This window comes from Meleagris gallopavo, chromosome 19, assembly GCF_905368555.1.
Source record: "Meleagris gallopavo chromosome 19, MGAL_WU_HG_1.1, whole genome shotgun sequence".
In the NCBI taxonomy this organism is placed as follows: Eukaryota; Metazoa; Chordata; class Aves; order Galliformes; family Phasianidae; genus Meleagris; species Meleagris gallopavo.
In genome coordinates, this window is record NC_139422.1 from 7,525,194 (window position 1) to 7,552,113 (window position 26,920).

The 26,920-nt window shown below is 54.4% G+C and overlaps 2 protein-coding genes across 6 annotated transcripts; one reads left to right on the top strand and one right to left on the bottom strand.

Annotated features, from left to right (window-relative positions):
- The first annotated feature begins 1,275 nt into the window (after positions 1-1,275).
- Positions 1,276-9,449, top strand: AGPAT2 (1-acylglycerol-3-phosphate O-acyltransferase 2). Its single transcript, XM_010720997.4, has 6 exons — positions 1,276-1,550; positions 4,866-4,999; positions 5,228-5,403; positions 5,508-5,603; positions 6,782-6,854; positions 7,619-9,449. The coding sequence occupies exons 1-6, from the start codon at positions 1,363-1,365 to the stop codon at positions 7,768-7,770; spliced, it is 819 nt and encodes a 272-aa protein (XP_010719299.1). The 5' UTR covers positions 1,276-1,362; the 3' UTR covers positions 7,771-9,449.
- A 598-nt stretch (positions 9,450-10,047) lies between these two features.
- Positions 10,048-24,666, bottom strand: EGFL7 (EGF like domain multiple 7). Of its 5 annotated transcripts, XM_010720996.4 has the most exons (10): positions 24,477-24,666; positions 21,059-21,127; positions 16,698-16,885; positions 15,295-15,417; positions 15,093-15,205; positions 14,328-14,423; positions 13,082-13,246; positions 12,288-12,352; positions 11,850-12,012; positions 10,048-10,379 (listed from the first exon to the last, which is right to left on the bottom strand). In XM_010720996.4, the coding sequence occupies exons 3-10, from the start codon at positions 16,775-16,777 to the stop codon at positions 10,357-10,359; spliced, it is 828 nt and encodes a 275-aa protein (XP_010719298.1). In that variant the 5' UTR covers positions 16,778-16,885; positions 21,059-21,127; positions 24,477-24,666; the 3' UTR covers positions 10,048-10,356. The 5 variants fall into 5 exon arrangements, with proteins under 5 accessions (XP_010719298.1, XP_019477048.1, XP_085095238.1 ...); XM_019621503.3 differs by lacking the exons at positions 21,059-21,127; positions 24,477-24,666 and adding an exon at positions 19,729-20,112; XM_085239112.1 differs by lacking the exons at positions 21,059-21,127; positions 24,477-24,666 and adding an exon at positions 19,418-19,572.
- Positions 24,667-26,920: the final 2,254 nt, after the last annotated feature.

Genomic DNA, 26,920 nt, shown 5'->3' on the forward strand with positions numbered 1-26,920 from the left:
TCTGCTGGATGGGAGTCGCTCCTCCCCACCGTGGGCCTGAGGGATGAACCCAACGCTGGGATGCTGATACAATGAGGGCTCTTTGTGGCATGAGCAGAATCATGAGACCAGATCTGAGATGTCATTGCCTGGCAGCTGGGGGGAGTGCCGGCCCCGCTCTGCCACAGAAAGAAAGGGATTGTTTGTGGGTGAGATGCTACAGGTGCTGAGCTGCCCCTGGGCTATCAGTGGGTCGGTTGCCTTGGGCTGTCAGTGGCTTTCCCATCTCTGACACTGGGTGAGGAGAGAACCAAAGGAACAGCAGTTATCTGGGAAGGAGCGATGGCTTTTCCTCCACTTCCCCAGGAGCTGTAAGGTCGGCTGTGCTGATGCCGGGGCTGCAAACCCCATGCACTGCTGAGGCCGTGGCTCACCCTGATGGAGTCACACGCAGCCACGGGATGGGGATTTTACTGCAGTGTTGTGAAACCTGCAGAAGGCGGTGGGACGGTTTGTGGTGAATCCAGCAGACTGCCTTCCATCTCAGCTCTGTGCCCACGAAGCTGTTAGGCCTCATCCTGAGCTCACACCAGTGTGGGTAGGGGACCTTCCCCCCACCCTGCCCATTTGTGCCTATGGAGAACCAGTCACTCACCCACATATTATCACATGGAGACCCAAAGTCCCAACATGGAAGCATAAAGAAACCTAAAGACCCTACAGCACGCCGAGAGCGACCCAAAGACCATCCACAGCAGCATGAGAAAACCCACAGACCCCACATCACACCAGAAGGGACCCAAAGATCCCACACCAATGCCATGGGATGCACTGGAGGTGTGGGAGGACCCCATACCAACATGGGATACAAAAGCCTGCATCACACAGTGAGGGAACCCCAAAACATCCCACACAGCACCACGAGGGATCCCAAAGACCCCACATCATGCCAGGACAGCCCTCCCCATAGCACCACGAAGAAACCCAACATCACACAAGGAGGAACCCTATGACCCTGATGGGCACCACGCGGGCACCCCAAAGCTCCCCAGCCATACCACAAAGGATACAAAAACCCGGCGTCACACCAAGAGGGGGTCCCAAAACCGCCCCACACAACACCACAACTGCACCCTAACCCCCACCCACGGGTCCCCCACTCGCTCCAGGCCCCGTCACAGAGCTCCGAGCCCTGAACCCCCCCCTTCCTCGCTCTCTCCCCGCCCCACGTAGGCGGTGCGGCCGAAGTCGGGGCGGGAGGGGCTGAGCCGAGCCGGGCGCACCGCCCACATAAGGCGGGGGGGAGCGCACGCCGTTCCGAGCGGCGGTGGGGGGAAATAGGGTGGCTGTGGGGTTGGGCTCAGAGGGTCCCGGGGACGCGGCATGGAGCTGGGTTGGCTGCTATGGGGTGCGGCGGTGCTTCTGCTGCTGCACCTCCTGATGGAGCTCAGCCCGGCTGTGAACTTCGCGTTGCGCATCGGTTTTTACTACGTGTTGTGCATCGTCTGCTCCGGGCTCACCGCCCCCGTCTGCCTCCTCGTCAACGGCGGCCGCACCGTCAAGAACATGAGGTAGGTAGGTGGGTGGGGGCGAAGTGGGGGCATTGGGGTCCCTGCAGGGGGTGGGTGAGGGTGGCACGGAGCTGTGGTTCTGCTGTAGGTGGAGGGGGTCTGGGGATGCTATGGGAGGCTGTGTCTGCTGCTTGAAGTGGGAATTGTTTCAGGCTGGGAGATGAGCTGGAAGACCACAAAGTCCTCAGCCTAGGCTGGGGTCTCCTTCCTCCCCTCCATCAATCAGAGTTGGAACCTCAGTGGGGCTGTGGGATGCTGGGGCCCAAACAACGAAGGCCACGTAGCAGCCATGGCTGTGCCCAGAGAGCTGCAGGGTGGCACATCGTGTCCTTTCAGAGGGATGTGGGGCAGCCCCAGCTGTGCTGATGGGCACTGGATCCCACCTCCCGGGGCAGACCCACGTGTGTGGGGCGCTGAGGGCAGGGTTAGCACTGCAGTGGGTGGCACAGAGGAATTTGGGTTGGTGTTGGCTTCCGGACCCTGCTGTTGGCTTTCCTTCTCTGCTCTGTTTCCCTAGTCTAAGCTGTGTGTGTAGGGAGGCTCCTTTGGTGGGGGAGTGGAGCCCTCTGCCTTCATGCATCAGCGTGGATGAGAGGTGGGGCAGATCCAGACTTTGGCAGCTGCAGGGTTGTGGTGTGCTGAGCTCAGAGCAGGGCCTGGGGAGGAGCGAGTGATGCCGGTAGGAAGTGCCCTGTGCTGTGCTTTGGGTGCTGCTGGGAGCTGCTCTGCCCTGCAGTCCATGCTGAGCTCCCAAGGCAGGATCTCCTCCAAGAAGTCGACACCCAGCCTTGTAACTGGGGGAGCATATGATGTCAGCTCTGTTTTCATCCCTAAAATTTCTGAGATCTGTAAACTTAGAAAGGAACTTTTTCAGGAAGAAGAGCTCCTTGTGCTGAACAATCCTCCTGTTGAAGCTCAGAGCTGAGCTGTAGTCAGAACCACCCTTTTCCTGTAACCTAAGCCCATCATTTCCACTCGCTGGCTCCAGCTGCTGGTGCAGCTCCCAAATTCTGGGAGGTCTGTGGATCCTTATTGCTACAGCCTCCCCGTGGAGTTGTTTGTCCTGGTGCTGATGTTGGGCGGCAGGCAGTGATACCGTGTCAGTGCTGGAGCAGGATGCCCTGTCCTTGATGTGCTGTGCCGTGGGAGAGATGCCCTCCTCTGATAGATAGATGTGTTTATCTAGTGGTGAAACCTCTTGCAAGACCTTCTAGTCCGATAAGCAGCCTGCATGAGTTCTTCACAATCAGAGTCCTAAAAAAGCCTCCGCAGAGCTGCTCGAGGGCACATTGCCTCTCATTTATCCCCTCGCTCCCTGTGTCTGGCGGGCAGGACATCAGATTTACAGCTGTGCCTGCACCAGTCCAGGATCATCTTCCCCACAGGGAGCTGCTGGGGGGGCAGGAGCTGCCCAGCCCCGTGGTGACGTGGCTGCTAAGGGCTGCCCGTCGCCCAGTTCCTCCTTGCTGCTCCCAGCTCTGCCCCTTTGCCTCTTTCAGCAGCTCAGGCCACATCTTGTGCAAGGAAACGCTCGCTCTTCACTGGCAGGAGGAAGTTGGGTGGTTTGTTCTTGAGTAATGAGTAACCAGCCTCTCCCAGCTGCTTCCGAACAGCGTGACTGCTGGAGCAGCGACCTTGTTTTTGGTTGGCAGACAGAAGGGAGGAGAAGTGGGATGTAGGTCAGTCTGGTGGTGCAGCCTCTGCCGTGCTCCCCCCCCCCCGGTCAGTGTCACCCCGGCTCTCCTCACCTGCCCTGCCCTGGCTGTGCTCTGCCTGTGCTGCCCTCACCCCATGCGGGGCTCTGGGTGCGGTCTGACCTTTGCAGCAGGTTTGCATGCCAGGGATTGATAGCAGTTGTGTCATGGAGTGGTGTAACTCACGGCCACTGCCCTGCCCTGAACTCTGGTGTTAGAGCCAGAAAGCCCCAAGGGTCTGTGCATGGGGTGCAGAGATGGATGTTGCATTGGTGCAGGCTTGTGGCTGAAAGGATGGGGATCATCTGGGGAAACAGCTGCTGCCAAGGCAGAACAAGGTGCCAGCAGCTTGTTCACCTGCTGCCCTGGGTGACTGATGCTTCCCAGGTGGGTGGTGGTGGGTAACCCTCCAGCAGGACCCTGTGGGTGGGTGAGGTGGGGAGGGAAGTGAAAGGGACTTAATATTGACCTTCACCCATCCCTATAGGGAGGAAAGCTCTCTGCTGTCGGGAGGAGGTGCAGAGCATCCTTTAGAGGAGGAGGGCAGGGCAGCTTGCCGGTCTGCTTCAGGGCAGGCAGAGCTGAGCTGTTGGCTGCTCCTGGGGGCCTTGCTCACGTGCAGGCTCCTCCGCCTCCCGTCCTGACAAATGGCTGCTCCCCTGCCCAAAATAGCCCTTGTGTGCTGCCAGCTTTTGGCTGCGTCCTTTGATCCACTTGGAGGGTCCCCAGCTCCCACCTGTCCCAGCGCTGTGAGCTCACAGGGGTTTGGCCACAGCATGGGGCTGGCTGTGCCCAGCAGGGGTATGGCAGGGCTGAGCTGAGCTGCTGGGGAAGAAAGCTGGGAGCTTTGGAGGATGGACCCTAAGGTCCCCGGTGGAGCTGAGCTGGCAGGAGGAAGCTCTTGGTTTGAAGACTTCAGATTTTTCTCAGGTAATGCCACCCCGTGTTGGTCGCACTGCAAAGAAGTGCTGCAGTGAGCAGGATTAGCACAGCATTCCTCGGGCAAAGGGTGCAAGTTAATAACTAGTGCTGGGGAGTGCCAGTTCCTGGAAAAGCTGTTTGAACAGCTTGTGGGGCTGTGCTGACTGCAGCAGGAAAGCACCGGTACCATCCAGCCAGGTTTACAGCCCTGACACAGGGGAAAGAAGGAGTGGTGAATGAGTGGGACTGGCAGCAGGAGGAGAGATCCCTGAGCAGGCTGTGTAATCAGCCTCTCTCCCTCCTGCACTGGATGGAGGGCTTCCAGTTTGCCCTCTGTTTGCAGAGTCCTTGCACCTGTGTTAGGCTGGGCTTGGCTCCTCTGAAGTGCCTGTAGTGAGTCTGGTTGTGAGGGGATGCTGTCAGCCTGAGGGAAGCAGAGAGCTGTGGCTCTAGCAGACCCCAAATTACACTCTGCTTCTCCCAGGATCCCACTGACATTTTGTCCTCTCCTGGTGTGATGTGCAGTGCTTCAGCTGTGTGCTGAGCACCTTCAAATACATGGGACTGGCCATGCAGGACAGGCACGTGGGTGAATGATAGACAGATGGGGCTGGAGGCTGTCACAGAGCTGTTCTCGTCTCCTTGCCCCCGCTGCATCCCTGCCCTGCTGCTGTCTGACCGCTCTTCTCCTCCTCTGTAGGATCATCAAAACCGTGGTCAAATCCTTCAAGTATTTCTTCGGCCTGAGGTTTGAGGTGAAAGGACTGGAGAACTTTGAGGTGGAAGGCCCCGCCATCATTGTGTCCAACCACCAGAGCATCCTCGACATGATGGGTGAGGAGCAGCCCGAGGGGGGAAGCGCTTCTCTTGGTCGCCCTGTGGGAGGCCCTGCTGGCATCTCCTGCCCTGGCACTGCTCTGTGCTCCCGAGGCCGCTGGTTTGGTGCTGGTTACAGGAAGGGCCTCCCCTCACTGAGCAATCCTCCCCCTCCCTATGTCCCATCCAAGTGCAGGCGCTTGGGGAGGGTTGGCTGCTGGGTCTCACCCTCTGCCGTCACGTTAGGGCTGATGGAGGTCCTGCCCGACGGCTGTGTCCAGGTGGGCAAGAAGGAGCTGATGTACGCCGGCACGGTGGGACTCATCACCTACCTCGGGGGTGTCATCTTCATCAACAGGAAGAGCACCACCAGTGCCAAGATGGTGATGGCGGAGGTGGCCAAGACTATGATAGCTGATAACGTGAGTGGCATTGTGGCATCGCCTGGGGGGGTGACGTGGCAGTGCTGGCAGAAGGGAATGCTGCGAGAAGGTTGCTGGAGCAGAGCTTTATCTCCTGCATGCAGGTGAAGGTGTGGGTGTACCCTGAGGGCACGAGGAACTGCACGGGGGATTTGCTGCCATTCAAGAAAGGAGCATTTCATCTCGCTGTCCAGGCACAGGTAACAGTGCTTTGTTTCCCAAAGGGCCCTCCCCAAACATGAGGACCCAAAAGCTTTTGCAATGGCATTGCAGACTGGCCATCTGTGGTGTGACTTTGTTTGTTCCCAGGTGGGGCTCATAGCTCACAGCTGTGCTTCTCAGCTCAACCACCCTTAAGTGTCCTAAATGCTGCCTAGCAAGAGTAGAGAGCCTCTTTTTCCTCCCCCAACAGGCAGCCCAGCAGGCACCACACCAAGAGCTTGCCTCGGGGATCCCACAGCTGGCAATTAATTTCTTAATCCCCCATGTAGCAATAGCAGAGAGCTGATTTATGTTTATTGATGTTAGTGCTTTGGAGCATCACCTGGGCTTCCTCTTGATGGAAGTAGCAGCCTCTTCCCAGACCGCCACAGGGGCTGCTCTGTGCTGTGTTAGATGCCTTCTCTGCTCAATATGGCAGAGTCAATGGGAGAGCAACAAACAGCTCCCGGGCTCTGGAAAACTGGAGCTGTTGGTGCTCCTGAAGGAGCAGCAGAATCCAACTGTGGCCGAGGGGGATTGCTGCCAGCTGGGACACCTGCTCTGTTCCCTGGTGCCAAAGGAAGGTGCATGCGGTGCCTCGCCATGCGGTGCCTCCGTTCTTGGGTCTGGAAGCACTGGAAACCCAAGGGGAAATGTTCTCCTTGCACAGAGCATTGCAGCAGGATCCCGGAGGAGGGAGCGGGTGCCAGCCTCCTTCTGGGCTTGGCAGGGCCTGAAAGGGAGGACAGTGGAAATGTTGCCCACCTCTGCTCACTCTGCTGCCGCTCCCCATGAGTCACCAACTGCAAATCACGTCTGTGTTACCAGCGCCGAAATAACGTGACTCTGGGCCTGCCCTCCTGGCTCTGTCTCTGCCTGCCTGAGCCTTGCTGGGAGCACTGATTGCAGTTGGTGACACCCTCTCGGAAGCTGAAGGCACGGTGGCTGCCCTGCCCCAGCTATGTGCTCGTGCAGCACGGAAAGGCCTGTCAAAACAGGCAGCCTCAATGTGTGCAGGTCAGGAACAGCTCAGCCTGGCCCAGGAGGAGCCAAGCTGAGCTCTGCGAGCAGTGCTGACCTGAGGCTTAAGTGTCAGTCAGCCCCAGAGCCTCGAATGTCCCAGTGCACCCCAGTGGCTCCTGACCCCCCACTGCAATTACTCCTCTTCCTCCCCAAGGTCCCGGTGATCCCCGTGGTGTATTCCTCCTTCACCACTTTCTACAACCCGAAGAAGAATCTGTTTACATCAGGTATGAAAGAGCCTTCATAGCTTCTCAGAGATGGAGTGATAACCGTGTCTGTTGGGATGTGGGATGTGGGGGGGAGGCCGAGCTGAGCAGATGCGTGGAGGCAGTTCAAAGCACTTGGACCAGAGCTGGGCTGGATTAACTTGGAGAAGAATGTAATTAAACGTCCCAAGGGGTGTTTTCATTAAGAACTGGGTGCCACCTCTCCCTCTCATAGCTGGCAAAGCCCAGGTCATTTGGAGAGGGATTGTGTTTGGGGGAAGAAGCAAGCATGGTCTGGATTGTGGTCTTTGACAGCAGGGACCCCTCTGCAAGTTGTGTTAAAACTCTTAAATCTGTCAGTGTAAGTGCTGGGCAGCAGGTTGGCTTTCAGCCAGTGAATTGGTAACACTGGGAGCAAGCCTTCCCTCTGCCTGCTGGCTGGAGGTAGGAGGGCTGGGCAGGAGCAGATGGATGGAGCACCTGGTGCTGAGCTGTGTGTGCTCACCTCAGCCCTGCAGAGCTCAGAGTGGGAGCAGCCTCTCATGTCCCCAGATCAGGGCACGGGAAATGCTTTGCTCCTTGGAGCAGCTATTTGGAGCAGGGTGCAATTCTCAGAGAATCTCTTCCCCTGAGGGCAGCACAAGCTCTGCTTGCAGGGGCAGATGTCTGCAGGGATGGCTACCTGGGGGGCCGCAATGGGCCTGTCCATGGCAGGTGTTCTGTAAGGGCAGAGAGCAGTGCTCCTGTGGAGGGAGGTTTCTCACGGGCGCCTCTTGTGCTCCCAGGCAAAATCAAGGTCGAGGTTCTCCCGCCAATAGAAACCAAAGGGCTGACATCAGACGACGTCTCTGACCTCACTGACAGATGCTACAACATCATGAGGGAGACCCTCTTCAGGCTGTCGGGCCGCCCAGGCGAGGGGAAGGATTCCTCCTAGGTGCTGCTCCAGCGGCGTCACCGTGTGGCGGTGGCCGAAGGGACCCATCTGCTGCCAAACACCAAAGGAACATCTCTTCCTCTGCAATGACTTGGAACTCTGGGGATGCTGTGGACTGGCACAAGAAGCGTGTCGAGCCAGCAGAGGCTCCCTGTTGAGTGGATTTCTCTTAAGGGTTCATTATCTTGCAATGAAACGTCTCCTCTTTCTGTATTTCTCAGGCACCAAACGTACGCTACCAAAGGGCTCAATGACCAGAGAGGTGAGTTCTCCAGCTCAGGCAGCTGCCGTGGGGCAGTGAGGAGGGCCTGGTAGGAGGCTGGGCTCTGCCCTGTTCCTGCTGGCTGTTAGGTGCTGCCCCAGATGGAAAGCCAGCAGGCAGCAGCATGTCCCAGTCTTGATGCTGAGAACTGGGAGAAAAAAATCCAAACTCTGGCTGTCCAGCAGCACAGCCCTGTGTTCGGTGCTGTGCCCTGCAATGTACTTCTGCCAGCATCCCCAGGCAGAGCACTGAGGCCTTTTCCTGAGAGATGCCCTTGGATCTTAGCAGCATCTGGTGCTGGGGCTCTGCATTGCCCAGGCATTCCCAAGCCAAGCCTTCCCCCTTTGAGGAAAGCTCCTAGGGCCAATAACTGAGCTGAAAAAGGGGGATGCATGGGGCCAGTCAGCCTTGAGCCTTTCCTAAAGCCCAGCTTCTCCTCATTAGAACAAGTGCTCAAGTGCTTTCCCTCATAGAGGGGTGCAGAGGGAAGCTGTCGTCTCACTGAGGCAGTGCACGCTGCCTGGATGAGTTTGGCTGTGCTGTTTGTTTGACCTCCTTGCATCAATTATCCTGGTGCCTGGAGTACTTGGTGCAGATGCAGAGGGCTCTGTCACGCTCATCTTGTCATGGTCAGCGCTGGCCGAAAGATGGTGCCTGTCCCATGTCTCTGTGCTGATCTCAGTGGAGCTGCTGCTCTGCAGGAGTTGCAAAACTTGTGGGGAGTCTACAGGCTGTGTGAGCTGAGTCTGTAACAGGGAGAGCTTCAGTTTTCCCCCTAGAGAAAATAGGCTCCATCCCTTTTAGAGGAGTTTGGGTAAAGGGCTTTCCCAGCTCTGGGATAGCAGATGGGCAGTGCTCCTGGATCCCTTGCTGTTGCGCTCTGTGAAGAGCAGGGCTGGCTCAGGTCTGTGATTCCTGGGCACAGGGAGGCTTGAGCACTCTTGCTAATGCAGCAGGGAGCACCACGAGATGAGCACAGCCAGCTTCTGGAGCCTGCCTGTGGCTGCGTTGCTCTAAGTGAACTCGCAGGGCATTTTGAAGGGTAAATCCTCACCTGGGCAAGGCACAGCCAGCAGTCCCCAAGGCAGACAGCCCTTGGGCTGAGTTGCTGTGGAGCTGGGGCTTTATCCTAGGGTCTTTATGGTACAGTCTCAGGGGTCAGACCTGCCAAGGGAACGGGTCGGGTGGGAGAATGGAAACCCAACCAGCACTTTGTAAGAACAGCAGAAAAATGGCTGTTATGGAGGTGAAACCCAGGAAGATCTAAGGAGTGCTCTATGGAGCAACTCATGCAGCACCTGGGAGAAAGAAGCAATGCCTCTGTGTGCATTTGTCTACTGTTCAGTTTTAATTGGGTTAAGAATAATGTATTTTGCTTAAAGAGGAAAAAAAAAAAGTATGTCTTTGATTATTTAAATGAAGGAGACTCTTGGTTTTGTGTGGGAGCTGAGGGAGGAGGACTGCTGGGGGAGGAAGAGCCCACAGCAAAGTGGGGCCATGGAGGGAGCTCCATCCTTCCAGTAATGAGCCTGTGGCCTCTGTGCACAGTAGGAGACTTTATTGTAGTGTAACTCTGCATTATGGCTGTACCCACAGGGCTCCTCCTGCACTGTGGTTGTAGCAAAGTGTTGTACCGAATTGCTCACGTCTGCTCTGCTATACCTGCAACGTTGGCTTGAACAAACAGAGCTAGGGAACTTGGTGTGGACTGCCAAAGCAGCAACGGTTGGGTGGGGGGAAAACAGCCACCTTAACAGTTGGTGCTGTGCCAGTGTAAACAAGTGGGCTTTGTCTGGACTCCGTCTGCAGGGGACTTGGCCTCACCCTGTTGGCACAGCTGAGTGATGCAGGTTTATCCCTGTCTGCTCTGTGCTGATGATGGGAGAGTCACAGGGAAAGGTTTTTGCATTAAAATAATAAAACCAGGCTCTATGCCTTCAGGCCTGTGTAAAAGCATTATGGTTACTGCCCTACAGGGCTAAGGAAGAGGCAAACAAAACCAAGCACCACATGAATTTGTGTAGAGCCAATCTCTGGCACAGCCAGACAGGCACTGCTAATGGCATGAGGTAAGGCATTTATTTTCTGCCTCTCCAGCAGGAGTGGGGTGAGATGCTCAGGCTTAAAAGTCCAGTTTGGAAGTAACTTCATGACCTTTGATAAGGTGAGTTGGAAAAGAAAATACTGGGCATCTGATGGGAAACCAGCCTTCTCATTCTACCCTGCGTCTTCCTGGAGATGATGTGTCTTCAGCCCCAGCCTGGGGCTGGAGAGAGAGACAAGTACAGATGCAGTCTGCCTGTTCTGATTCTTTGGGTGCTCAGCTAGAGTTCATTCTTGCAGGAACCTGGAAAGATTAAAAAAAAAAAAAAAAAAAGTAGTAATAATGCAGCACTGTTGTTAGCCAGGGTTTGGTGTGGTGGTGGGGGCTGGCACCTCCAACCAACATAGCAATGGGTACAGAAGAGCAGGTTCTCTGTGCTGGCTGTAACCACCTCCCCTGTCTCCTCACATGCTAAATAATCTCACTGTCTCTTTCCCCTAGAAAGATGAGGTTGACCTCGACACCTATATAAATGTCATCTACCTCTACTGTTTTTCCTTTGCCAAACAGCCCCCTGCTGGTTCCATCCTGCTGGCTCTGAGCCTGGTAAGCCCATGATAGCACCTCAAGGCAGGGAAGGCACTGAAAAGAAGGCCAGCTGGGACTGGGCTGTCCTGACCACGGCTGCAGCTGATGCTTTGCACTCACTGCAGTACAACAGAAGAGTCTTGTATCCTCCAGGGACTTCCAAGAACACTGGAGGGACAAAGGCAAGTTTTGCCTGCTGGAACAGGCTTGGCAGAAGCTAAATACAGGATTTTGGAGTCATCCCTTGGAACAAATCCATGTTACCTTGTGATGCTGCTCCCATTCCTCAGTGCTGTCACTAATAATAAGCATAGGGCAATGCTAGGAAACCTAGCCTACTGTGACACTTGTAGGTTTTTGTAATTATCCCTTTGAGTTTTTCTTTAAGCATCAATTTGCAGCTTCAAGCAAGCTCTTTGAAGTCTTTATGCCTAAGCCATTAGCACAAGCAGTGAACTGGGACTGGGCATGCCCTGAAACCTCCCTGTCCCTTCCACTTACCAGGCAATGTAATCCCTGTGCCTTTAGCACGAGGCTGCTGCCACTCCAGTGTCTGCTATTTAAGGCACCTCTGTGGTGCACTTCGTGACAAAGTACTGTTCTACAGACTTCAAAAAGAAACATGCCTAAAACTTCCCAGGCTCATAAATCTGCCAACTTGGGCACGCTCCCTAAACTTTCCTGATTGACTTTTTGGACTGTTAAGTTTTTAAGTCTTGGGGCTTTTCTTTTAATTTCATCCTGGACTAAGTTACGGTGCTACAGGGAGGGCGAAGAGCTGGTGAGTGTTGTGAGATGTGCCCCACTGCTCAAGGCAGTCTCCCTCTGCTTCTGCCCAAGAACCCTGTTTCCGTGTGCCTCTCTTACTCTGGCTGCTATGAGCGCAATCAGATGGTGCAGCCAAACAGACAGCTTTAGAATGAAGCTAATGGGTTGCTTACATTCATCTCTTATTAATTACAGGCTGCTGAGTTTGAGAGAAGATCAAGATTAATAGTGATTTATGTGTTACTGATCTTGCTGGCTTGCATCTGCTCCCCACAGCCAAGGTCCGTGGCACAAACAGCCCCGAGCAAAGCTGTGGCACTGAGGTCTGAGGCTGTGTCAGTGGTGTTTGAATGTGTGGGGGAAAAATGGGGACAGGTGCAGTGCAACGCTTCACCCCTCCTTTTTGCAGGCACTTACATGTCTCCAGCCGCTCCTCCAGGAAGGAGATCTGCTCGCTCAAGGAGTCAATTCTATCCAGTTGCTGAAGGGAGTGGGACAGTCGGCTGATGGGGTCTGTGCCAACGTCCTCTGGTGCAGATGGCATGAGGTTGTGGAAGGGAGCCAGCACCAACTGGAGTTTCTGCAGGGAGAAGAGGAGCCGTGAGCAGTCAGGAGGTGCCTCAGCACAATGTTTGGTTGCATTCAAAGGGCCGCTGGGCTGGAAGAGCTGCTGTGAGGCTCTGCTTGCTGTGTGGAGCCCAGCTGGGATCCTTGCCTGCTCCCTGCCTGCCTGAGGTCAGCGTGGTGTTAAAAATAGAGCAGGGGTGGAGGGAAACCCTGGCTGTGCACAGCCCGGGCTTGGAGCTGGCTGCACGTGGCCGCAGGAAGGGGCAGATGGGGACACCAAACACCCACCTGCTCCAGTGCTTCCACTCTGTTCTTCAGGTCTTTCATTTCTTCCTTCATTTCACTGGAGGAATCTGAAAAAAAAGGACCAAGATGGGTTAGTTAGTAAAAATCCATTGCCTGAGGGGAAGTAGGATGTGGTGAGCTCAGGGTAAGCACTGCTGCTTGCTGCTCCCCTCCTAGGGAATCTCAGGGTTCAGGAACTGGCTGCAGTGCCCACTGCAAGCACAGCAGTACCTAGAATGAAGTGAGGGAGTTTCTCAGGCTGTGGGGTGATGCTTAAAGGACAAAATATCCTTTCATGCCTTTGCTGTCAACAAATGAGGTGGCACCCACGTCTTCCCTGTCCCATGGTGAGCTCTGCTGCAGACACAGGACAAAAGCAGGTGGTGTTTGGGACACGTAGATGGCTCTCCCAGGTGTTGCCCACGTGATGCCAGTGCTGACCACAGCGCATTATTACTCACGGTACGAGTTTGAAGTGTCACAGCGCGTACCAAAAGTAATAATGGGCCGTCACCAGCAGCTCCTGATGCTCCTTGTGGCTCTGGATGGGTCTGCCCCACAGGAAGGATGATGATGATGATGATGATGACGAAGAGCACAGCTGCAGTCCTGACCACCACGCAGCACAGCCAGGCTTTGTCACCCCTGCAAGGCCTGGGCTTGTGCACAAGGCAGGTTTTATTCCATCTCCTCACTCTTGCCAGTCCTTCTCTAGCCACCCCGTGCTGCTGTGTTAATCCCAGGTTTCACCAAAGCCCCCGAGCAGCTGCTACTATGCTGCAGCAATGGGCAGTTACCTGCTTGGCTGAAGGTTCCTGGCTCGGGGCCTGGCACCACGGGCTGGCATGCCTTATTATCAGCAGCGAGGCTAAAGCCATCCCAGCAGGCACAATGGAAGCTCCCAGCTGTATTGACGCAGAGCTGGCTGCACCCATGGCTCCGGCTGGCGCATTCATCTGCATCTGAAAGCACAGGGATGGCTCCGTGAGGACAGGGCTGGGAGTAAAATGCTCAGGGACAGAGGTGCAGATGGAGCAGAGGTGCTGCTCCCCCTGCCGGAGCCACACTGACATCCTCGGGGTGGGGATGTGATGGGCCAAGGCCCAGGTCAGCCTCCCCAAACATGGCTGGTGCCTTTGTGGATGACCCTCAGACAGGGTAGGAGGGCTAAGAAGATGTTGGTGTAAATATAGGATACTCGTATTACTTATTTATCCAGAGGAAAAATTTGGCCTCTTTCCTACATCCCTCTCATCCTCCTAAGGGTAAAATGCCAAAGATAAACCTAGAAATGCCCATACTTTGGCCACAAAAGGCACCATCCTTGAGCAGAGGAGTGCAGGCGGCTCCATACTGCTGCTCTCAGTGCCTGGCTCTCATCCTGGATTTATGGTCAGGGTTTTGGTTCCAGCCAGCTGTGGTGAGGAGCTATCAGCCTTTCAAGTGTGTATAAAACCCAGTAACCTCTCCTCACACGGGGGAGTTATTAAAGCTGTTCCCACAAAGCAAAATGAGCAGAGCTGCTTCCCACGCCTGGGCAAATCTGTTCTAGGCAGTGGGAAAATCCTTTCCCCAGCGCTGGAGCTGTCAGAGATGTGCTCAGCCTTACCCTGCCCTGTCCAGCTCAGGTCAGTGCCACACACTCCTCCTCTGCCTTACAGGAGGGTGGACGGCCAGGAGAAGTGTTGGACGTGGTTTGCACCGTGCTGGTGTGCTCTGCTGGATATCCCTGTGCTCCAGTGAGGCATCAGGCTGCTCTTGCACGGGAGAGGAGCCCTTCCCCTCCACCCCCGGATCTTTTTGCTTTACAGATTTAGGTTCTGCAGCAAATGAGCGTCTTCGTTTACAGCAAGAGTTTACAAAGGCTGGGAGATGGGTCACTGTAAATATGCAGTCTTGGGACAGCCCCATGTGTGTGAGGGCTGTTCTGCTGAAGGCCCTTTGCAGACTGCAGTCACAGCAGTGCACAGCCCCAGCTCATGCTGACCTAGCATGGTCTTCTATGCCAGGAGGTGCCAGGAGGGGAGCAGGGTGCAGCAGTACCTGTCTGGCAGGAAGGCCCCATCCAGCCGGGTGGGCAGGCACATCTTCCAGGGAAGGTGCAGCGGCCGCCATTCTGGCATGGCAACTGGCACAGAGCTGTGAGAGCAAACAAGCACAGCATCACTTGGTGGGACTGGGCATCTCCTCCTCTATCTCCATACGTATGCATTGTGCACACACACGACAGCACGGTCTTGTGCCAGCTCTGGCCATGGGCTGATCCATCCTGCTGGGGGGGTGTGGTGGGAGCAGCAGGAGTGGGATAAACAGGCCTTGGTTTGGAAAGAGGCTGAGGGGCCTGCACAGGTCAGGGGAAGGAGGGCCACACTGCACCCTGACGGCTCAGGAGAGCGTCTGGTGTTGCTCTATGTCTCCTCTGGAGACAGATTAGCTGCTGACGTGCTGATGTGTTCTGCATTTGCTTTATGTTGCACATCACAATCTCCTCCAGAAAGCATTTCCCTTCCATTACTGCTGATTTATATGGAAAGAACTCGCTAACTTTATTCATCCTCTGGTAACTCTAAAGTTAATAAGCGATCCCACAGAAAAAAGGCCTGAGGCAGCCAAGAAAGCCTAGAAATTAATCAGAAATTGAGCCACATTTGGTTGTTCTATTGGATGCTGAAAACACAGATGAAAGAATCAGACTGTTGGTGCTGGTCAACAAGAGAGCTGGCTGCTGGGACGTGACCCACCCAGAATCAAGGGACTGGGAGACAGCAAAGTGACCAGGGCGCTGGGGTGGCCCAGTGGCTTTGTTACCTGTGTTGCAGCTGAGCTGGTAGCTGCTGGTTCTGCTCCATCCAGGACAGCACGAGACCACAGGCTGAGGTACCTGTTTGTACACCTGCCGGTAGGCAACCTTATAGATGGTCCTGCGGTACAGAGATGAGGCTGAGTGTCGGGGGCAGCCCTAAGCCCCCAGCCCGGCTCTCACACTGCTGTGGATGCTGCTTCCCCCTACCTGTAGGTGCTGCACAGGCGGTGGCCCTGGCAGGTGGTGAGGTAGGGCAGATACACGGGCTGCACGTGGGACTCGGTGTGGGCAGCTGTGCGGCTCCGCGGCTCCGCAGCGCAGGTCCTGCGGCTGAGCAAAGGAGAACAGGTCAGGCAATGGTTGGCAAACAACTCGCTGCTTCCCCCATCATCCTGAAAGGGCCGTGCTGATTTACACCAGCTGGGGACGTGGCCTGACAACTCCTAATTGCACACGGCTATTTAAGAGGCAGTGGCTCATTGCCCAAGTGACCCAGGAGGTGACTTCATGCTGTTAGGGGCAGCAACACAAAGCTCCAGCACTATGGGTTGCACGGCCCCTTCCTCCCCAGCCCCTGCACAAAAGCACTGACCCCCCTCACACCCTGCAAACTTTCTCCATCCTAAACAGTTGGGGTCCAGATTTAAGGGAAATTTATTCAGAGTAGTTCTCCTTCCATTCTCTGTCTCGCTTCAACCTAAAATCAATCACTTTTGAGACGTATCTTTCCCTTTCTGAGCTTTCTGCGCTCCTGAACCTGATGTGTCTTTGGACACCAATAAATTAATGATTCCACAGAAAGAATCAGGCTGATGGTAAAAAGATAGAAGACAGAGGAAAGTCACCTTCCGTTCCTGCTAAGATAATTGAAACCCAGTCAAAAACATTCCCAAGGCCAGCAGCCAAGCAGGATCAGTTAAAGATTCTTTCTCTTCAACATTCTCCAGCAGGTCAGTCCCACCAAGGAACTTGCGTGCTCATCTCAGCCTCCCAGCTCAATTATGAGCTAGAATTAAAAGGCTGGGACTTAGCATGGACATCAGCTGGCTTCCATTAACTCTAGAGAAACTCCTTTCAGCTTCACTGGTTAACGTTACAGAAGATGCAGTTTTTAAATGGAAATTGTTTGCTTTGCAAATGTTATAATAAAGCTATAGCTGCAGTTGCGTGCGTGCGAGAGAGGAATTCAGCCCGTGGGTTTAGTCACGACCAGAATGTGAAAGGTTTAATTCTAGAGGAGAGAATTTCAATGTAAAAACAAACTTTGAAGAAAATGAGCTGGATCTAGAGGGCGGGGGCTGAGCTCAAGCTCCTTTCAGTAGGGGAAGAAACTGGGGCATTGAGCACTGAGCCTCCTTTGGCCATGGAGATGCTTAGGCTGTGCTGGGATGTAGGGACAGCGTCAGACCCAATTCCTAGGAAGAAAGCAGACCCCAGCCAAGATGTGACTCTGCAGAGCTTCCTCCCAACTCCTCACCCAGCCAGGTGCCCCTGGTGCCCCACGGTGCTCTCCATCGTGGGTGAGGACGAGCCATGCCGTGCCTTGCAGAGGGGCTCAGTGTGTACTCATGAGGACAGATCTGGGAGATGCAGAATAAAAGGAGGCTTACCCCACCCGGGCAAAACTGTCTGTGCTGGTGGCACTGAGGATGAAGGCGAGTCCCGAAAGAAGGCAGCTGATTCGGTGCATGTCCTGTCTCCTCCCTGCAGCACTCTGGGCTGTGTGGCACACACCAGGCTCACTCCTCGGTGGGAAGCATGGGCTCCTACTGCATGGCTTGCTGCTCAGCGGCGAACTCTGGAACAGAGAGAATAGCAGTGTGAGCACACGGTGCCCATCCCCAGGTAATGGCATCCAAGGGATGTATGGTGAGACTGATGGCCAGGTTTGTGCTAAGGGAATAGAAATATCCCTGTAAGACATCCCCACGTGCTGGGTGGGGTGGCCGTGCTGTGCTATGCCTTATTGCAAGCTTTGGCAGGATGTAAGACAAAGAAGAATGAGGTTGTCTGCTTCCCAGTGACACACAGGGGGGTACAGAACCCGGCGGGTCACAGCACTGGGAACAGGGGACATGTGGGAGGGGGCCATTGCTGAGGCAGGCTCCTGCTGGTACACACCAGGGGCTGCACCCCTTCTTGGGCTGCACAGAAAGAACCTGCATCATTCCAAAACATGCAGCCAATTCCAGGCAGCAAGGCCAAAACAATGGCCTGTAATTTCTTAATCCATACAGCATTGTAAAGCTGCGTTTTCCCACCACATAACATACTGAAATCTGATCTTCTTCTCTTTAAAATACAAGTTCTTGCCAGGGAAAAGTGCTTTAAGGGCCATATGTACCGTCTGTATACAGAGTGAGTACTGAGTCGGAAATAAAGAGGCTTTGATTTTCTAGCAATGGGACAAATATGAAGCAGGGCTGAAGAAGGTCAATAACAATGCCTAATTTAAAAAATATCCAATTTAAACAAAACAGTTGGCCTCTGGATGGCAGCAGTTAAAGGAGGAAGGAATAAAGAATCCCACCTTAAGCACATGACAATTAAAGAAGGAGTCAGTCTTTCTGATTAATCTTTGGAAAATAAGTTGCTTTACTGGGACGCAGCACAACAGGAAACAATCTTCTGAAACTGCAGATAAAAAGAGCTACCTAAAAGGTTCTAAAATCCTCTCGTGACATGGGGTGAGACTGGACCAGAAAGCTGCAAACTCCTCTGGGACAATTCCTAACACTGAGCTGTTGGGAATATTCATCTGTAGACCTGTAAATCTCCAAATCCCTCTCCAAGCCAGGCAGCAGCATCTCTTTGTTCAGGTGAAGGAGGCACAGGAAGCCCCTCCTGCAAATGGCATCACCAGTGAGGCAAAGGCTCCGCACCGAGCCAGGCACCCATCGCAGCCAGGATGCAGGCACACAGCCCGGCCTGCCTGTGCCTTCCCAGAGCTACACACAGACACATATTTTCCTTCCAGCCACAGATCCCCTGGCCAGCGGTGCTACTCCAAAGGTCTGTAAGTCAAACTCTGCCAACCATCGCAGTCCTCCCACAGAATTCCTGCAGCCGCCATGGGAACTTTCCCCGTGGGGAAGGCAAGAAACACAGGGCACAAGCTTAAAACACAGACAGCTTGCTTCTTTCTTTTCGAAATAGAGCAGCATTGTCCTACCTCAAGTAGTCAGAATGTCCCTCTGGGTCGTAAAATTATGGTTGCTTAATACCGGATAAAGTTTCAAAAGTGGAAAATATGATAGTAAATACTTGTGTTTTTTATGAGTTTATGAAAATCAGCCCCTCCAAAACTGCAGGAAATCCTCCAACCTGTTCTCACTACTATTCTAATATTCCTTTTTTAAAGGAATATTAAGCTACATAGGAGCACCTGAGCTTTTGCTGGTTATGGGTTCAGCCATGTGCTCCTGGAGGGAGGCTGTGGGGCCGCTCCTCCCAGCCAGAACCTTTCCCATTCTGCCTCTGTGCTCTCTAACTTGCAACAGCAACCAACGGGAAAATACAACCCATAAGGGAGTTGACACGGGCAGTGCTTCGTCCAGCTCTGCCCAAAAAAGCCAGGCTAAAACTCCAGGTGATGCTAGCAGCATGAGATAGGGTCTGTCTCCAAAGTGATGCAAGAGAACCCTGCCCTTCAGGAGGAAGCAGTAACTCCCAGGACAACACAAGCTGCACTTCTTGGAAGAGCACGGCCTGCTTCTGCAGGTGGAACCTCTGCTCCCAATGGTGCCCTCAGGCTGCCAGACCCTCCTGGAGGGCACCAGCATCAGGGGGATGGATTTTCCCTTACAAAGATTTCCAACTGTTTCTGCACAGGCTGAGACCTGGGCACCATGGAGCACGGGGACACGGGCACGACGGCAGCAGAGATGCAGACACGATGGGAGCAGGATGCAGGGACAGGAGCGTGCAGGGCAGCGGGATCCGCGGAGCGGGGTGCAGGGAAGCAGCACAAGAGAGGCTCTGGCTCCATGCGCAGCAGAAGAGGCTGCACGGTGCAGACGCCGGGCGCACAGGGATGCCACCCCCAGCCCGCAACAGGCCCAAACCCCGCACGCACAGCTCCGCACCCCCCGGGGCAGGACGATCCCTGCCCGCACCCCCCGGGACCCTCCCCCGGCCGGCCCCTGCCCGCAGCCCCGCAGCCCCTCCGGTCCCGCTCCGCCGCCGCCTCCCGCCCCGCGCGGTGCCGTCCCCGCTCCCCCAGCCGCCCGCTTCGCCCCGCGGAGGATGCGGCTGTGGCTGACGCGGTCCCCCCACGCCGCTCCGACCCCTCTCCCCACCCCGGGCAGCGGCCGCAGCCGCCGGGACTCACCGCTGGCGGTGGCGGAGCCTCGGAGTCGCCGCCGCGCCGCGGCCCCCCGCGCGTTTCCTCCCCCCCGGGCCGAAGCCGGTCCCTCCGCCCCGACCCAATGAGCTCCCGGCGGGGAGGAAAGCGGAGCCACCCGGCCTGGGGGAAGCGCCGGGACCCGGGGAGCCTCCGCCTGCCTCCGCCCCGCCGCCCGCCACCTGCCCCCGCCGAGCCGCTCCGGCACAGGGCAGAACCCCCCGCCGCAGCCTGGCCCCGTTACGCGCTGCCGCGGTCCCCTGTGCTGTCGCTGCTTCTGTGCCGGCTTCCAGGCTCACCTGCAGAGCGCCCGGACGGCCCCGCACCGCGCTACGAGGTCCCCGACCCCGTCGCAGGGCGGCTCTCCTGGGTGGGCAAGGGATTAACGGCGAGGCAGGGAGATCCCTGCGAAGCCCCAGCCCTTCCCAGGCTACCGTGAAATCTCCCATCACCGGTGCAGTGACCAGGGCAAATTTATCTCTCTGTGCTAATACAGACTGTGTCTGGTTCTGCATCTCCTTCCCCCGGACACCCAACACATCACACCGCTCCATAGGGTCCCACTGTGCCCCCGTGATCTCCCTGAGCTCATTCCGACAGCAAACTCCTGCAGGACAGTGCAGTGAGTTGCCGGGACAGGGATCAGCCCTGCGAGCCCTTGGGATGCTTCAAGGCTCCCTTGGATGCCCTGGGACCGATGAGGCTATTAAGCACTCATTTATTTATCAAATAAAAAAAATCTGCTGTTCGGTTAGTGCCAAACTGCCACTTGTTTTGTCTACATTTTTCCCTGGGAAATTAGAGCACAGAGGCTTATTGTTTTTCAAATGACTTAGGCGCCTGCCCATGCTCAGAACCAGCCTTAAAGATAGCAGGGGTCTGATGTGTAAATGAATGGCAGGATACACCCTCCTGGGAATATTTGTTCCCATTAAGTTTTGCAAGTTGTGTTGTTTTTTTTTTTTTTTTAAATCATGTAGGCATTTAAAGGAAATATTTACCAGTTAAACAATAATAGCTGCAAAAGAGCAACTGAGCTCACTGGCTTCCCCGTGGAATTGGAGCTGCCATGAGTTGCGTTGCGCCCTGCAGCAAAGCCGCTGCATGCGAGGTGTGCTGCGGGACCCACAGGTGGGCCCGTGTGGCAGTTTTGCTCGTGTTCTACCCAGGGAAGAGAGTGGAGCAGCTGGGAATCAGCTCTGGGATGTGCTGGCGGAGATGGAGCTTCACTGTCAAGCAGGACGACGGGATCCAGAGGCAGGAGCACTGCCTGCAGTGAGGGGAGGGCTGGCTGCTGGTGGAAGCGCAGCGCCGTGTTACACAGCATCATACATTGCACAAGCAGGAAACAGAACAGTTTGCTCACTCAGCCAACCTCTGGGGAACGATTGCAGCTCACGTAATCTCCTAAGCGCGAAGCACAGGCAGCTTTTCCCAAGAGCCTCAGAGGGACAGTAATTATCTTACTGCGCAGAAAGCATTACTGTTGTTTTCTGGTTTATGGGGAGATGAATGGTGCCTGATACTCAACTTGCTTAATAGTTGCAAAATGTGCTCAGAGGGCGGTGGAAAGCTTCTGTCTGGCTCTATGGAAAGCACAGGGTCTAACTCCACAGCCAATACACTCACCTTATCCGCAGTGCTCCGTCATCCAGCCCAAGCGTGGATCCTTTCCTTAAGGAGCATCTTGGTTTCTCACTGTCGGAACAGCAAAGCCCGTGGTTACACACCCTTTGTCCTGCAGGCAGGTATCAGTGATCCAGCCCGTGAGGGACCTGTGTGGGGTCCCAGATGCTTCCCATAGCTCGGTGAGAAGTAGGTGCCCCATTCCTGCTGACACCCCCCAGCTATATCAAAGTTCCCTTCCTCTCACTTGGGATGCCACCTGCTGTACCCCAGCACTGTGTTCTACCACCAGCAGCATTTTCATGTGCTCATATAAAGATCCCTCACTGCAGGACTAAACACAGTGCCTTCACGGTCTCCCTTAAAACCCTCTCAACCATTCCACAACAATTCCTGAAGTGCATTATTTTAAAATTCTGCAATTATTTGAGTTACAAAATGTTTGCTTTTCAGCTCCATTTACTTGGCCAAATCTTTGCGTATAACATAACATAACATGCCAGAGCCCATGTTATCTGCTTAAGAACTGCAGATAGCCCATTAAAAGAGCACTTAATCGTCCACTCGTAGGGAGGGTTCAGTGCCTTGTATGCCAATATTCATTATGCTGGGAGGAAATCCTGCAGGACATAGCCTGGCAAAGTTCCCTTGAAGACAGTGATGTTCCATCAGCTCTGAGCAGGGGAAGGTCAGAAATTGGCTCAGCTAACATCGGTGCGATGAGCTGCTCACCAGGGCAGTAAGGCATTTTGGCTTGCAGCTGCACGTCTGCCTGAATCTGAAGTCTTCCTTGGACAGGCAGTTTCCCTGCTTCCTCCAAAGCTTTCTCCCTTGCACTTTAGAAGCATACTCCCACGATATCTAATATTAATACTTGTCTCCAGGCCAAGACAGAAATGTTTCTGGCCAACCTCCCTCTTAGATTTAACAATGTTAAATCTCCTCGTTTCCCACTGGTTCTACCATCAGTGCCAGCTACAGGGTGCCTCACCCAAAGCAGATCTCTAACCACACACCAGGTGGGCCAGAAGGTAGAACTGCCACCCAGCCCCGGATCCGACCCTCATGCAATGTGCTCACATACAGGGGCCAGAAGTGCTGAAGTGACAGCTGAAGATGGATGGATGGGGAGAAAGACAGCAGAGTGACACACATACAGATGCAAAACCTCTCAGCTACCACAAGGCATGTCTGACCCTGTACCTGCTGTGCACAATGGTCTCTCGCTGGCCTCCATGGGGATCTGGCTCAGAACTGGGACTACTTGCTGAAGGAATAGGAATTTTTGGTGATTCTGAAAAAAAGGGGAATCAGCTTTTTCTGTCTTAGGACAAATTCTTTTGCTCAGGCTTTTCATAAAGCTGTTTGTAAATGTTACACTGAAGTTTAGGCTCCGGAGCAGCCCCTGTTCTGCAGAGTTCTGTAAGGAAAAAGACCTCCCACTATTCTATTATGTTCCATATTGTTCTCCATTGCGTCAGCTACAGATCAGTTATCTCAGTGGAAATCTAGTGGAGTCCATTGATGTCAGTGGGATCAAAGCAGGTCAAACCAAGAAAAGTGCTTGGCCCATAGCACTGAGTCTCTCGTCACCAGTTGCTGAGTGCAATGAGTATTATGACCCAGATCAGATTCCCACAAAGTGATTTTTTTCTTGCCTCAGTAAGGGCTTAACAAACGTTGTCTCAGGAGCAGTATGTTAGAATCTGAGTCCACCGGAGACATACAGCAACCTAAATGTGGCCATGCGAAACCAAATGCGTGAACAGGACAACATCCTGCAGCCACATTTATTTTCCGTTAGAGCACACAGATGAGTTCTCATCTACATTTCAAGGCAGCAGTAATGGCTGCTGCATAAAAACTGGGAAATGATCCATCTCACTTAGGAATAAACTGAATCTTGCTGCTTTCTGTGAAAATTCCCTGGCAAAAGCTGGCGTTAGTCAGTGGGGAATGGCCCCAGCTTTCCACTCTGCATTTTTCCAGTGAATCACTCCCTGAGGAGCGCACAGAAAGTGTGGTGGGAATGGCTGCAAGTAGCACGCATGGCTCAGTTGGTCCTTTAATCACAGCCATGCCAGTGAGCATTGCATTGAACAGCTTTTTTTGCTGCAATTATCCTTCTATATCAAGAGGAAGACTACAGTCCAGAAATCGGCCAAGCAGAGCTCCTTCTTGCCATCACCTCCTGAGTGATGGGCAGACCTATAACATTTATGTTGGGAGAGGGGACAGAGAACTAAATAACATGTTTTATTACCTTCCTCTGTTTGCAAAGGTCCTTTCCTTGTCTTTCTCTGCCTGCCCTGAAAGCTTAAGTTAAATCTTTTTTCTGCATGCACTTCTGCTGCTGGTGTGACTGTGAGTCAGATTCGTTTACACTAATTTGTTGCAGTTTGTAAATCTGTCTCCCTGGAGCCAGACCCATCTGCAGCATCAGTCTGGGAAATGGCTCAAATAAGCCTGCATCCCAGACTCAATTTCTCTTCTTCACCTCTAGGGAAAGTAGTGCAGAGCTGATAGCTCAGAAGCATAGAGAGAAACTGACTCAGTGATGGAAGGAATTCTTGATCACAAGGGATAACATTCAGAGCCTGCCAGGGTAAAGGTGTGTGCCCACCTGTAGCCCCACCGTTACCCAGAGTTGAGGCAGGTTTGTGAGAGAGGCTCAGGGCCTCCGAGCTTCTGCCTTGCACTTCTCCCCAGGCAATGCCAGAGCTTCACATTAATTTTACTCCTTGCAAAATCTTATTATTTCTTCTGCGAATGTTAGATCCTGTGAAAAGGCATGCTTGGCTGTGCCTGTCAAGAGCTATTCAGTGGGACGATGCTGCTTCACATGCGTGGGTACCCAGCTGCTCCTACCTGCAGCCAGCCTTTATCCCGCAACACCTCAGATGAGGAACTGAGCCTCCTGCCTGCACTGTGTAATGCCACAGATGAGGACGGCAGGACCCTCAGGTAACTGAAATAGCACACATAACACCCATGGTTACAAATTCCAGAGGCTTTGCTGAGCTGCTGGCGTGCTCCAGGCTCACAGCGTCAGCCTTGGCAGAGCCCTGTGTAACATGCCCTATAATGTGTTACAGCAGAGGTGTTCAGAGACACGCAGATGGAAACAGAGAAGGAGTTATGGAGAGAAAGATGGAAATCACACGCACAAGTGTTGCAGCCTCCCTCCACAAACACAAGAGATGAAATAAACCCTCCATCCAGCTGCCAGGACTCAGCCATCCCTGGAAAGCAGCCTGAGCCGCAGTGAGTGATTTCAAAGAGCAGTGCTACAGGTCAGGCTGGCAAACCAGCACTGGGGACATCTTTCAGCTGGCAAATGCCACCCACAGCCCCACAACCCTTCCGACCTTCTCCATCCCTCCCGTCTCTGCTGCTGTGACAGTCACAGCTCATCCCATACCTGCAGTGCCCCGCTGTCCCTCGCTGTGCTGGGACCAGCCCCGCTGCCACATTGCCTCGTGGCCACCGGCCGCCATCCCCCCATTGCCGTCCTGGGCCAGGAGCCGGGCACCCTCCTGTCACCCCCCGCATGGCCGCCCGCCGGCCGCGCACAGGCAGGAGGTGGCTGCTGAGGTGGAAGGGCGGCTTTTTATGCTTTTCTTCCTGTATAAATCAGGCCGGGGATGGACAATCCCAGGCAGGACTTCCTGTGTGTGTTGTGTGCTGATAACAGGGCGTTGTGAGGAGAACAAACAAGGCCGCCGCAGGCCCAGAGGGGAGAGGGGCTGTGGGGCGGCACCCCTGCGCCATGCCTGCCAGCCCCCGAGATGGGGGGCGCAGCACAGAGGGGAGGGCCGGGCGGCCGACGAGGAGGTGCTGACCGCCCGCCTGGGCCCCCACCCACACCACAACCACGGATCTAAGATGGCTGCCCCTGCCCTTCCGCCCTGCAGCCCACAGCGCAGCTCGGCTGTCCCCGTCACAGCCATACTCAGAGGGGACCGCCGGGGATCTCCACTGTGTCAGGGCACCCTCAGCTCATGCCAAATGTGGTAGGCCCAGCAGCCATCTTCCCAACAGGGGGCCGGCCATCTTGGTGTGCAGCACCAGCCTGGTCTTGTGGATGGCTTGAAATTTGGGTGGTACATCAGCAGCCAGGCAGTTCTGGGCTGGTTCATCACAGCATGATGTGATCCCTGCGTTAGGGATGAGAATGGCACAGTACTGTGGGGGCCACTAAACTCACTGGAAAGCAAAAATGGTCCCTTCAGTGGCAAGTGCAGAAAAACCTGCCCTGCTCCCTCATGCTGAAGGCTGTTCTGGAGCAAAGCGTGCTGCGATGCTGCGATTTCTACTGAACCACGTGTGTATAGTTCTGCATGAGCACGAGAAGAATTCAGAGCTGCCACATCTGCCCTGCTGACATGGGGCAGCTCCATGGACACAGCCCACATCACACTGCATCCTCAGCCCAGGCAGAGCAGCCATGCTCCTGCGCAGGCTCAACAACGGAGGATGACTCCCACCCTGATTCAGCAAAATACTACTCCGGGCAAGTCCCATAGGGCTTGCAAAATATTCCTGTGTTTATTTATATAAATGCATGGCTAAAGAAAGACCCCATTTGTTTTCCTTGGCAGAAAGGATATTTTTTTGCTGCCCATCATTCATTCCAGCAATAGGTGATTTTGTACTGCAAACCAAAGGACTCCATGGGAGGTTCTCCCCACCTCCTCCAGACTGAAACCCCTGAACTTTGGGGACAATTTGAGACCCAGCCTCTATCAGCCACAGCACTGCTTGGCCCTATGCCACTGTTCCTGTGTCCCCCGCCCTCACTGCTGGGGCATTTGTTGCACACAGAGCCACATGCAGGAGTGCTCTGAGCTCATCAACAGAGAAGGATGGGATGGGATGTGTGGAAAATGCTTCCTATTTACTCAGCCTTCAGCTGCTGGAGTGGGAAGCAGGCAACAGGGGCCAGACAAATGGGTGGCTTTACATTTGGCATTTGCTCTCAGCCTCCCTCTACCCACACACCTCCAGCATCTCCAGACCTGCTGCTGCCATCCACTAGCACACACAGCTCCAACAGCCACCCCAACCCACAACACAGGGACATTTTAGTCGTGGTGAGGTGGTGCTGGGACTCACTGCAGGCTGAGCATGGCTCATGCAAGAAGACAAAGCCAGGACACGTGCTCTTCCAACAGCCCTGCATCATTCAGGGCCTGTCAGGCGTGAATTGTGCAGAGGGACAGAAAGGCTTTAGACTCCTCATTAGCACCAGCCAATTAGCATGGCATGCTGCTCTCCCCTCAGCTGACAGACTGCAGATGAATACCTCCTGCCCACACTGATCTCCTCAGCACTTTCAATAATTATCAAGCAGCAATCAAAGTCAGTTGACAAAATCTCCACATTCACTTTGCACGGCTTCTTGCGATGCATCTTGGGGAGCATGAGGCAACCCAGGCATGCTCAGGGCACTGCTTCTCCTCTGCAGAGCCAGCTCCAATCCTAGCCTCACCTCCAGCTCTGAGCAGCCTCAGGAGCATAGCACCAAGTGTTTCCAGGCTTGGGCTGCTCCAAGTCCTTGAGTGACAGCTCAAGGTCCTCTTTCCTTCCCCCTTCCTGTATTCTCCATGGAAGAAACTACTCTACTGCCCCTTGCTTGTTTTTGTTTGTTTTATCATCTGTGGATAACAAAAGCACCAGTCCCACTGCAGGGATTTCTGCTGCTTACTCATCTAACACCCATGGACTGCTTTTAAATTCCTGCATGAAACCTGCCTGCATAAATTTAACTGCTAATTTTAGGTGTTGTGAGCTGCCATAGGATTTATTTCTTCGTTAGCGCTTCTTGCCGTGTGGGAGAGCCTTGGGCTGCTGGCAGGCAACTGC